Source organism: Lemur catta, chromosome 7 (assembly GCF_020740605.2).
Source record: "Lemur catta isolate mLemCat1 chromosome 7, mLemCat1.pri, whole genome shotgun sequence".
NCBI classification, from domain to species: Eukaryota; Metazoa; Chordata; class Mammalia; order Primates; family Lemuridae; genus Lemur; species Lemur catta.
This window is the reverse complement of record NC_059134.1, coordinates 33,688,840-33,702,049: the sequence shown is the minus strand read 5'-3', so window position 1 is coordinate 33,702,049 and position 13,210 is coordinate 33,688,840. Positions and strand designations below refer to the sequence as shown.

General features: G+C 37.6%; 1 protein-coding gene across 2 annotated transcripts in view; it reads right to left on the bottom strand.

Moving 5' to 3' along the window:
* The window catches only part of PDGFD (platelet derived growth factor D), a 236,114-nt gene extending 227,259 nt beyond the window's left edge, over window positions 1-8,855 (bottom strand). For both annotated transcript variants that reach the window (XR_006736360.1, XM_045556810.1), the window contains exon 1: window positions 8,305-8,855. Coding sequence is in view for 1 of the 2 variants with exons in the window: in XM_045556810.1 (XP_045412766.1) it covers window positions 8,305-8,428 (124 nt within the window). In the remaining variant the exon portion in view is untranslated. The remainder of the gene's footprint in view (window positions 1-8,304) is intronic.
* Window positions 8,856-13,210: the final 4,355 nt, after the last annotated feature.

Below are 13,210 nucleotides of genomic sequence, written 5' to 3'. Positions count from 1 at the left end.
GTGAAGAGAAATAGAAAAATAACTTGTCTATGTTGTGGGACGGTGGGAAGAAACTTGAACATATTTGCTGGCTGAAGGGATGGAGCCAGGAAGATGGGAAGGTTTAAAGATAGATGACTATTAAACTCTGTGGATTTAGGTCACAGAGCTAAAGGAGTTAGAAAGAGGTAGAACTGTGCAAAAGAGAAGGGTCAAGAGCGTGGCACACTCAGACTTGCACTGACCCAAACACAGTCTGACTCTGCATTCTCTATGGCTGTTTTTATGCTGTCATGGCAGAGTTCAGTAGTTGCAACAAAACCATATGACCTAAAAAGCCTGAAATATTTACTATCTGGCCCTTTACAAAAAAAGCCTGCCAACTCCTCCCTCTGATCCAACCTATTTAACTATTTTTTTCAGCTTAAGTACGAAAGTTTGGTAGATGTGTTTTCTGTCTTCGTTCAAGTTATCGAGGATTCTGTACCCAAAAGAGTCTAATCCAAAGGGCCAGTAAAATCACCGTTCACCTCCTTATTGACTAACACAAATCTATTAGTTACCACTAGAAGAATGATAATAATAATAATGATAATGATAATAATATTATCATCAAGGCTACAATCATTACTTTCCACAAGGTTTTCATAGTAAACATTGTCAATTTCTGGTTGAAATCCATATATACTTAAACTAGTACCATTTCCAGCTTATGAACCTGGTGAACTCAGAAACATAATCTGAACTTTCTTTATGGCTCAAGGACAATCTGTTAAAAATCAACAACTTTACTGAGCTATAATATAGTAACTCTCTAGTGACGTTTAGAGACAGGTTGGAACTATTTTCACCTTATTCAATAAGAAGCCTAAGCCAGCTGGGCTTGCTTAGGTCTTATGGAAGCTTTTCAAGGCCTACAAATACAAGAGGAAGCAGGAAAACTACCAGCTGTCATTTCTCAGTGCTAATAGTGTGAATAACTCAAACCAGTCTTCTTCTCTATTCTAATACCACACTCCTATTTGCTGTGGGTATGAGAGCCACATAAACCAGTGTGACGGAATAACATGCAAAGTAAAGACATATGGTCTTTCAGTGCCTACCGCATGATCCTTACAAACTCATTTATACATTTTGTGACACTGATTTTAGCTTTTAAGCGGATTTGTTGCCTATTTGTTATTTCATTTGGTTGCATTTTATATAGCTGAGGTCTCTGAATAGCTAACTTTTGTAAAAGTAAGAGGTTGCTATATTGCTTATTAAATGTTTTAAATGTAGAACTTGTCAATATCTTCTCATAGTGGGTCTGAAATGACTTGTTCAGAACCAATGCAGCTCATTCAACCCCTGCTCACAGCTCACACCCAGCAAGTGTCCCTGAACTCCTTCAGTCCAGAGAAGGAATGCTGGATTTCAAATTTTAAAAATAAAGAATCCTAATATATACAACATGGTGACTATGGTTAATAACAATGTATTGTATTCTTGATAATTGCTAAGAAAGTGGATTTTAAATGTTCTCACTACAAAACAATGATAAATATGTGAGGTAATGGATATGTTAATTAGCTTTATTTAGCCATTTGACAATTTATACATATTTCAAAACAACCAGTTGTACATGACAAATATATACAATTTTTATGTCAACCAAAAGTAAATATATAATAAAATAAAATTTTAAAAGAAGTCTAATATGTGAGGCTTCAAATCATGTTTGGTTCATTTTATAGACAAAATACTTCATCCAAAACTGTCTTTATAAATACACTCTACAAAAAAGTGCTCAAGTGCCAAATCTAAAGTCTAAGAAGAGATCACTCCTCATGATGAAAGACAGCTCACATGCCCATGCTATGGTGTTTCCACGGAACTCCCCGCCTCCTAATCACACAAAACCCACTAAACTGCACACCCCACAAATCACAAAACAAGACAGTATTAATCTATCAATTTTAAAGCTAATACATAGATATCAGAATACCAGGGTGTAGATGAGGGAAAAAATATATTATCATATGAATCACCAACATTTGTAAGAAACAAGGCATCCTTCATTCTTGTTCTGGGGAAAAAAAAATCAGAAGAAAGTATTTCTTCCTGTATGTGCACTTGTGCACATTGGGGTTGTCCTGTGGGCTCACTCCTTTATTTCTGACTTACATTTTGTCCTAAAATACTGTATGGGGAGGCAGAACATTTTTGCTTCAGCTTTTGTCTTAGATTCTCTTCTTTTATCTATTATATATTATCCCCCTGTAGCTTTTTGCTGAAACTGTCCCTCATGTAAAAGTTAATCTAAAAATGTTCCCTTTTAAATTGCATTAATTCTGAATGCAGACATTTGAACTAACTTAAAATGTTGTCAAACGCTAGACAGGTTACTTTCACCATTTACTTTCCCTTACTGAGACCTCAGATACGGTTAATAGCTGCCGTGCTGAGCTGCAGAGACCTCAGCTGCCTAGGTGGGGAGACCTCAGGGATACAGTGAGGCACTAGGCACTACGGATCTGGAGCTTTTGGACTAAGAAAGTCATTCACATCCTTCACTATCATATTGAAAATGAAATAATTCAGTCTTGTCAGTGTCCCACAGGCAGTGAGGGTGTAGGAAGACTGGCTCTGAATACTGGCTGACTCCTCAGAAATTCAAACCCTCCGCATTCAAACACAGAATGGGTCACGTTTCCCTCCAAATTAAATCTCTCAATGGTTTCCCACTGCCCTCAGCATAGTGGCCAAACTCGCTAACATTTCTCATGCCTTTTACTAGTGGACACTTGCTCACCTGCGTTCTCATCTCCAAATCTGGCCAGGGCCATTCTCTCCACTGAGAAAATTCTCCCTCCTTCCTGACTGCCCCCAACTTCTTAACCCCTATTTATCCTGCATTCTTCAGTTTAGACACCACTTCCTCCAGGAAGCCTCTCCCAATCCCTCAAGTCCTATATTAGGTGCTCCTGTGAATTCCCACACCTCCATTGAAACACCTATCACACTATAAAGAGCTTTCACACTTTAACTGCAAAATATTCTCTTTTTTTAAATAAAAATCTTATGATGAACTCCAATGTGTGAGACAGAAGTGTGGACGTACACGTGTAGCTGTTCTGTTGATGAAAGGGTGGAGAACCTCATGCTACACATGTTCAGCCTCCTCCATACCTGCACACTGCCCTCTAAGGCACTTGTAGAGAATCTTAGCACTTTCCAGAATACATCTGAAAGATACATACAATACACTGGAACTGACTACTTACTTGTCTACATTTTCCACTAGACTATACATTCCAAGAAGGCAGGAACCATGTATATTTCATTCATATTGTGCTAAATAACTAAGCTTCCAGAACAGGGTATGGCAGATTGAGATGCAAAAAAATAATCATTGAATAAATGAATAATAGTTATAGCAGGGGTGAGCAGCAGAGCTTGGGATAAAGAACTATTTTTGCTACCTTTCACCCTTTTTTTTCCTGGACTTACGGTGATATTCTTTACTGTTTTAATAGACTTAGGGGGTACAAGTTGAAATCAGTTATATGTATATATCTAATAGTGGTAAAATCCAGGCTTTTAGTGCACCCATCACCCAAATAGTGTACATTGTATTCCATGGGTAATTTTTCATCCCTCAAGCCCTCTCACTCTCCCTTTTGAGTCTCCAGTGTCCACTATACCACTCTGTGTGTTTAGAAGACAGTCCAAGTCAAGTAAAGAATGACCTTAAAAGAGAAAACCTTGAAAGAGTCCAGGTAGCTCAGACACTAACTCACTTCCACCCTCAAATCACATTGATCCTTTTGTGAAAGATCAATGTATTTCCTAAATGACATGGCATAGATGAGTTAGAAATGTCCTACACCTGGTTCACCTAAAAGATTTTCCTATTTTAATAAAAGGAAGGATTTTATTAAGGTGTTCCAGAACTGCCTTTTTACACTAATCAGATTAGCAAAGAAAGTTCAAAAGTAAGTTCCAGAAGGAAGATGATTTACATTATGACTCAGCTCTCAAGGACAGAGACAGAAATACACATATCCTTCTAGACTCTTAGAATGATGGGGCTCTGGGACCACACATGCTCACTGTCTTCCGTGACGGCAGGCTTACACTATGGCTAGTCATTAGAGATCAGTGACTCTGTGGGCTCTGCTCCATTGTTTGAATAATTATCTGAAACAATATAGCTTTGCTTTCATTCACTGAAAAGAAAATCCTGTAGACAAAAATTACTGTCGTTCAATGAACTCACAATGGTCATTAACGTAACTCAAAACCTAGTGGCATCCTCCAGTATATAGTGTAAAGACACCTGGCTAATCTCCTCTTTAAAAGAATATATTAAATAGTATTTACTTACAGTGTTGGGTCAAAGCCATGTTGCATTTAAAATATGTAATTACCACTATGCTTTATAAGATTATGAGGCTTTAATACCGTTAGAGTTGAACAAAAAATATAAACACAGAAGAACATAAGATTTAGTCACTGATCTGATTCTTAGCTTTCAGATACTTTAAAAATAATTTGTTTATATTGTCCTCTGTTGTGTTGCCTTTCCTATGAGCTCTGATCTCTGCACTAAAGTCAATGGGCTGTCATCAAAAATGACAATAGAAAGCCACATTATTTAAGAAAGGAGCTTGATTACTTTAAAATCTAAGACAGCACAATTACTAAAACTGCAGGCCTATCACTAGATAACGATAACATAATAGATGATTCAAGTATTGGTGTATTATCCAAACAGAACTAAATTCAGAATTGTTTACCACCAACACCCATACTTTCTGAAAGCTACAAAAGGTCAAGAAGATGAAGAGTACATCTGTATTCTTAACCCTCTAGGCAAGAAGTTCTATCTAGTTAGATTTTAAAATAAGTAAGTAATACTGTCAGTTAATTGCTACCTTTACACTTCTTGATTCACATGCTGAGCAACACTTAGTTGTGGCCAGTTATTATTACAAAAGCACTAACTGCACAGGCACTAAAATAAGAATATGTGGATGCTATTGGGAAATTAAGATTTGCTTTGTGCCCAGAGGCAGGAATGAGTATCAAAAATCACCCAGTTTGAACAAGATTAATAAATAATAAATACAATATAAGAAAGTTTAAACATTCAATTAAGTATTGTGAATTATTATATTTTAATCTTTGTTAGCTATAGAACCTCATTTCCTCCCTGAGAGAGGGGCCAAATTCAACCACGCTTCACCACTGGGCCACCTTTAGCCATTCTGCAAGTAGAAGGGCTCTGCAGATATCCCTTTAGAACAAGAATACATTGTGATGGAAAGTTTTGGAAGGCCAGGAGACAGCTGCAAGAAGCCTCCTATAACGGGTAGAATGAAACTACCATTTAGTAACCCTAACTCTATGTTATGTCCACCTTCTTTCTTAGCTACTCCAGTTATCTGAAGTTATTCAGCACAGTAGATCAAAAGCAAGTTTTTTTGTATCAGGCTAGACAGGATCCAATATACCTCAATCCCTGGACAGGATACCTGTCCTCTTTGTTCCCTCCCTGACCTCAACATTAGGCAGCACCTAACAAGGCTGGCAGAACAAATGGATGGTATTCAAGTGTGAAGACACGTCCATCATCAGATAATGGTTTCTAAAACTTCTATTCAAGAGTCATATCTAACTTTTTATTGTGATATCCTACCATTTGCATTCTGAGAGCCAGATTTTATAAAGATCCTAAATTAATGTTTGGAAACTTTTATTTTCCATTTTTCCCCTGATTATATTCCATGTGCATATTCTTCTCAACTTTATATAGTATCTTAATCTGATAGTCAAACATGCAAGAATATTGCCTCCTTCGATGAGCCATTAGGGAAATTTGGGAGAGCAAGTTGTTAACGTTTGGAATCAGAACAAAATTTTAATTTAATAAGTTATTACCTCTTTCTGTCAGCTCAACTATTGCCATTAAGATCTTCCAGATGTTGTCTAGCCTTTTTAAAAGACTTTTTATTCTTATTCTTTCACCAAGACTCTATGGCAATGTTTCTCAACGTTTTTCTCACTATCACTAACCCATCACCCCAATAAAGAGCCATTTTTGGACTTTTTTTTTAATCACTCTCCCTCCCTAAGAACGTTAACATCACAGAACAGTATTATCTGTTCATACATGCTAGCCCTTTGGAGAAATACAAACCATTACAATATCTAAGATTTTTTCACCCACTAAGTTCCAATTTCACCCTCTTGGGGACAATACTGCCCCTCTTGGAGAATGCATGCTTATTTAAGAAAAAGTTACAATTCTCAGTTTCCCAAACTAACAACTCATTACAATTGCCAACATTTTTCACTGTATATAAAACAATTTTTTATGTCTAACTACCTTTTCCTCTTTCCTAATCTTATTTGTAAGACGGCATTGAGAAAAATATTAAGCAATAAGATCTAATCAAAATGTGTGTGTACATGTGTGTATGTAGACTATTAGAGTATTTGCAAAATAGCTTTAACTAAAATATGAAGAAATAAGAAATCCAGGGTAGTTTTTAAAATTTTGATGAAACAATGCACTTTCCATATAGCCTAGAGTTTTAACAATGGAAACCAAGTTCAGATTATTCCTTCCCCCCCCCCAAAAAAAATGCTAAACTGCATGACTTGGTTTTAGTCAGAATCTTGGGTTAAATGGGCAATGGTTACATATTTTTCATTTTCTGTCCTTGACTTCTTGTAACTGATACTTCAGAGACTAAAGATTACAAAATTATGGCTATGAAGTCATGCAAATTATAAGTGGAATTTTACTCTATGCAGCTAAAAGGACATATAAAGTACAAACACGAACAAATCCTAAAAATCAACTAGGAGAAGATCTGTCCCTAGTGCGAACACTAAAGCATGAAACAAAAGACCATAAAAGTTCGGTCTTGAGCCTAAACCTTTTCTTAAGTTTAGTAAGAAAATTTTGTGCCTTAACTAAGATAGAGGTTTATCAAAAATGTACTGCTGTAATATTTTACATAAAAACACAGTTATAATGTTAAGATGACTCTCTGTGGCTTCTCCCGCCACACACCTACACTACTACAGGTGACTTGTACACACTGAAATCCACAGTCTACTTGTCATTGGAAAATACAATAAAGTTTTGTTTTTCCTTCAAAGTCCAAAAGTCCTTCAGTCAAGTCCAAATTAAGGACATACCAAGAAAAAAATTTGATAAGGCAGTAAGAGGGCTAATATATTAATTTACAAAGTAAGACGGTCATGTTGCTAGCTCAAACAGTGAAGCCATCAAGAATAGCTTGGTGTGGTCTCCCTGTGGGATGTGTTATAACTTTAAGCTGGCAGGAAAGAAGAATACTGATGCAGGAAAAAACAAAAACCAAAAACCTATGGGTCAGTTCAGGTACATGGCAGAAACAGCTGTAAATTGCTGGGTACATCAGCTGCAGTGAGAATTGAAGGATAAATCAACTTGAGATGTAGGTGGAGGCCCCAGAAAGTAAATAAACTCAACTTAGAGTCTCTGGACCCAGTGACCCAGGTGTCTTCCAGAGTAAAGGAAAACAAACAAGCTTGCTTGAGACCTTTCTTAGGACAGCTGTCTCAAGCTTTGCTCCTTGCAAACAGCTGGAAAGCCTTCTATGCAAGGAAACTAGCAGCAGAAGCCTGGACCCCCTGTGGTACAGATGAAAGCCCAGAAGTCCTAGTCTCCTGGCTTCTGAGTTTCTGAGCCACGCTGAACTCCAAGGAAAGTCACTTAGGGGACGGAAATGGCAATATGCTTGCTGCACACGGCCATCTCCTAAAAATAAATAATATATAAATAAATTCTCACTCTGTTCCAGATACAACTGCTGGACCGAAACGTGTCATTCCCTCTTCCCCACTAAAACAATAAAAATAAAAATAAGTCGCCCAGAGACAGCCACTTTTTAGCCCCTACACCTACCACAAGTTTAAAAGGTTAAGAGCCTGACCGAGGGGCGGCGCAGCCTGCAACTTTCTCCAACTCCGGGATGAGGCACCGCATCCTGGTATCAGAGACCCATTGGACACCAAAATGACTTCTCAAGGGTACAAGGAGATGAGCCACCTGACTCATCCTATCCCCTTCCAGCGTGTGCGTCCCACATTCCTCAGTCCCATTCCGGAAGAAGGGGCTTTCTCAGGACTGGGGTCAGGCACAAGACCTCCCTCCCCAAACAACGCATTCAGCCTGGGTTCTCATGGAACATTCATAAAGAAGGGGGAAAAAATTCCAGAAAGAACAACGACAACAATAGCAAACATGAGTATCGTTTACATTAAAAAATAAAGTGAGTCTCTTACCATCTCGCCTGAGGTTGGCGTTGCGCAAAGCTTTGATGGATGCGCTCTGCGGAGTTGCAGAAGTGTCTCGATAGCTGCAAAAGTTTACGCAGACTAGAGTGTAGACGAAGATGAGCCGGTGCATTTGGGATTAGCGACCTAGGGACAGCGCCGCTCCGAGAAAAAGCCGGGGTACGCTCCAGGGACGGACGCCGCGCCGCCCTGCGCTCTTGCCGCCTGCGCTCGCCCCGCGTGGCCCGGGTGACTGTGCTAGTCGCCGAGCTCTCCCCAAACTTCCTGCATGCTTAACTTTCTGAGCGCGTGTGGGTGCCGCACTTCCTTGTGGTGCTGAGTTGATAAATGGTGACGGGACAAACAACAGGTTGACGTTTGTTCGCCCCCTCCGGTGGCCGGCAGCTGCAGCACAGGCTGCAGGGGGCGGGCGGCGCCGCGTCCGGCGGGGCGGGCGAGCGGAGCAGCCGCGTCCTCTGACCCGGGCGACGGCCCCTCAGCTGCGCGCACTGACTCCGGGCGGCGGCGCGAGCGCCCCGGCTCCCCGGGCCAGGCCCAACCTGCTCCGCCACTGAGCATGCCCAGTTTGACAGTGGGCCAGGACGCTTCCCACCGCCCTGGGCTTTACCCCAGTTGTAGGACCAGAAAGAAAGCGGGAAACAAGGTGGTCAAGAGGAAGTGGGAGAGGGTAGAATCCCAGGACTTCTCCAAACGTGACTGGCACATTCACCCACAAGCCACAACACTCGCCTTCATGATGGTGGGATTTGGTAACGGGGACTGGAGTGTTTGTTTTACAATAACCAAAATCAGATTCTACTTGGGCAAAATTTCACTATGAGTATAGTGAAAAAAATGCAGTCACCCAGGAGCTGGATTCTGAGCTTTCCTTTGGGCTCCAGACAGTGTGACCTTAGGTGAGTTAAGGGTAATTTCTGAGCGGTAAAAATAACCAGTCCTTCCTAGCTCACGGGGCTGTACACGTGAGGGGCCCACATGGTGAAGTGTACAATATGTGCAGCAATAAATGTTCACTTTTTTTTTTTTTTTAAATACCTCAGTCTTTCCCCTGGCACGATAGAAGGACAGGGCAGAGTGGTGTTGAGCAGTGACAGACAGACTGGGCAAGGGGAGAAAGTTGTGAGGTAACATTGTGTCCCTTTGCTTTCACAGCCCATAGGAGGAAGCAGGGGCTATTCAGGTTTTGGGGAGCCGCCCTACTTTCAGTGTCCGGAACCTCCAGACCAGAGGAGCTGCCTCTGGTTGCCAAGAACTTCTACATCATGCGCCTGTCTCCCCAAGGTAGGGGCCATATTTGAAGAGAAGTGAGTTAAGAATGGCTGTTCACTAGCTCTGTCACCTTGAGCAAGTCATTTGACCTCTTGAGCCTCAGTTTCTTTACTTGCAAAATGAGGGTAGCAATTCTTAATTTGTATGGTTGTGGTGAGAATTATATGAAAAAAAATTAGTATATCACTTTGTAGCTGAATCCAAATCCAAATTTACATAATTTCTCAACTTCTCACTGACGAGATCTGGAAGAGAAATGTTTCACTCTTTTTCAGGCCTTCCAGCTCCTGAAAGTCTCCTGTATGGGAAGTGGTATCCATACATAGGGTTCTAGAAGTGGCTGAAGGGTAGGAAGTTCAGAAAGAGATACCCTTATGATGTTATTATGCCATCCAGTGCTGACTAGGATACATGTGTTCCTTCCACATAATCAAAGATTAATGTGGTTCATTTCTATTGGCATTTTGGCCTAAAATAGTGTTTCACAAAGTGCAAGTTTGTGGGTCATGAAGTCAGTTTCAATACCAGCATAATTTTTTAAACAAATAGAATATCTTAGAAATCTAATCATCAGGGTTCATTGGAGATAAGATAATAATATTGTTTCATGAATATTTTGTTTCAGATACACACACCACACACACAAGCACTGCAATGTAAAAGGTATTTCTGTGGGGAGTGATCAAAATGTTTGAAAGCCACTGGAAAGAAAGATCTAATCACATTGTCTAAAAATATAGTCAAACTCTGGAAGAGACACTAAGAGGGGGCATAAAACCTGGGTTTGCATTCAGTCATTGATTAATTCAACAAGTATTAATTAAGCATTAGCATTTGCCTTTTTGTCATGCCTTTGTGTAAAAATCTTGGGGGTAAAATAGTGAACAAAAGAGACAAGGTCCCTAATATCCTGGAGCTTACAATCTAATGGAGGAGAGAGAACATAAACAAGTAAATATATATCTATGTTAATTAGTGAAGAGAGCCAGAGATAAATGGGATAGTACAGGAGCTAACTGTAATATATGATACTATTTTTTAGAAGTGGTTGGAAATGTTCCTTAAATTTCAGACTTAGCTTCTGATATGAGAATGTAGGGAAGATGAGAAAATGTACAAGTAGCTTATGTTATGACAAGTATCAAAATCTCAGCTTATGTTATTATAAGTATTAAAATGCTAAAATTATATTTCAATATCTTATATGAAATATTGAGGTTAAGTATTAAATGTAATATTGTCCATATAATCAATATTTTCTTGATCTTTAATGTTAACAAATATCCAAAATTAAAAATAAAGCAAAAAAATTAGTCACCTAAGCCTAACCAATTATTCTGAACCTGGTTTTTAATATTATCTAATAATTAATTCTTAGAAATTAGGTTGATTATATCAACTAAGATATTGTACACAGAATAAATGTTTAATAAAAATATATTTAAAGTGGGAAAGATGTGGTACAAAGATAGAAAATAAGATTATTTTAATTTATTTTCCCATGTACCTCCATCTAACTTACCAAAACCTTGAGTTTGTCACTCCATTTTAAATGCTTATATAATAGGTCAATTAGAAGGACATGAACCAACACAATGAAATCAGATTTATAAATATTTATTACTATTCAGACTAATATAAATCAACTATTCTATATTTAGTCATTGTTCAATGACATTCATATAACTAAAAAAGGTACATCTATTGTTTAGGAAAAAAAAAAACTGTGAGAGCAGTTTATAATAGATCCACATATAATGGCATTTATCCCACCAAAAAATTTTGTCAGTAAGGATTTGATAAAAGGGTAAGTTAGGACGTGACACTATTTTTATCATGTACTCTCTTTCTTACATTAATAGGACACAAGAATAGTGTTTTCTATTATATTTTCAAATATTCTTGGCTTCTTTCACTACTTATAGAAGCTACAGTGGAAAAGAAATGAAACGTGGTGTGACCTTTCTGAGGCCTTCTCATCTCTGCAGATGGTTCACCCCAGTTTTAACTAAACTTCTACCAGTCTTTACCTGGTAACTCATACAGGACCTTTCCCTTGACAATAGTAGTCATTTTAGGAAGCCTGCTCCATTCAAAGAGGACATTCCTTTGTTGCTCATCCTCCACTCACTGGATCTCAGAAAAAGCAAAGCACCTTGACATGACATCCTAATTTTTGCTCTGCCACTAGGCTATTGAGCTTGGTCTATAGTGAACTTTCGTGGGACTTCAATCCTTCCCTGTAAAAGAGGAGTGCTATGATAGATTACCTTTAAGACTTCTTCCAGAATTCTAAATATTTTGTTTTATTTCTTAAATCTTACCTTAATTTGTAATTTTTCACCATGTGATAAATGTGTAGCTTTATCATGCCCAAATATATTTAAAATGGTTATTGTTAGAAAGTCTGGTTACATACAAGAATAAAGGGTTTCTACAAATTTTAATAAGTTGATATTTTGAAATTACAATAACTAATACATACTAAAATGATAGCTTAAACGTTAGTTTATCATCTAATATTAATAGATACTTTAGTTTTCAAAATTATATTTTCTTTTAATTAAATTACTTGTTCAAATATATCAAAATCTAAATAAGAAGAACATATTTTATGGGTAAAAATGACTAAATAGATGAAATACAGCTGATTAAAATCATGACATAAATTTAGAAAAAAGACAAAATTAACTCTGATGTTTTAAGACAATTAGTGAAATGATTTTGGCCAATTATTTGACTCAGAAGAACTGGATTACATTCAGTTTATTTTCAAAATTAAAGAAAAGATAATGTATAGATATTTTGGGTGCCAAAGAATGAAGTTAAATATTCATAAAATATGGTAAATTTTCTGGATGGTTCCAAATGACATCAATGGCCTACAAGTGGTTACAGAATGTTTTATGTCAAGTATATATAAAAATACATTATTCAATTATATTTACTCATCAAAAACTAGCAGACCTTTAATCAATCCATCCAATAATTTTCTTTTAGCAATGAAAGTGACACTTTTGTAAAACTCTTTCACATTTTAACTGACTCCTTTGCCACATGTATCAATTTATCCTTTTATTCTCATTATTATTAATAGTAAAATAAGTTATAAAAAGCCTTGTGAGATCTTTTTTTAAAATCATTACATTCTCTGTGTATAAAGAGGCAGAAAATGACTGTGAAATTAAATCTCTTTGGAGTGCTGAAACTTATTGATTTATTTAACTTGTTTCAAAGCAGCATTAATTTACTCTACTTTTTAATTATAGGTGCAGGAGCCCATAAACCTGAATATTGCCTTTCCTCAACAGGTCATGACACTGAGTTCTTCCTTGCTAGATATTTTTCTCTAAAATGTAACTTCGATGGCACATAGTAAATATTTACCATAAAAATACATCACAATTGGTGGCGATGTTTCTTCCCACCTAATAGAGTGAAATGCAGGCCTGTTTCTATTTCTGAGTACTAACTTGAAGAAAATCATAGTACATACATGACAATGTAATCATTAAGTCCTGGTGTCTTCAATTTATATCGAAACTCTATTGCTCTATTGCTTATGTATATAATATATATAGACAATTTATTTTAGAATCCTACATAGCAATGTCAAATACAATTT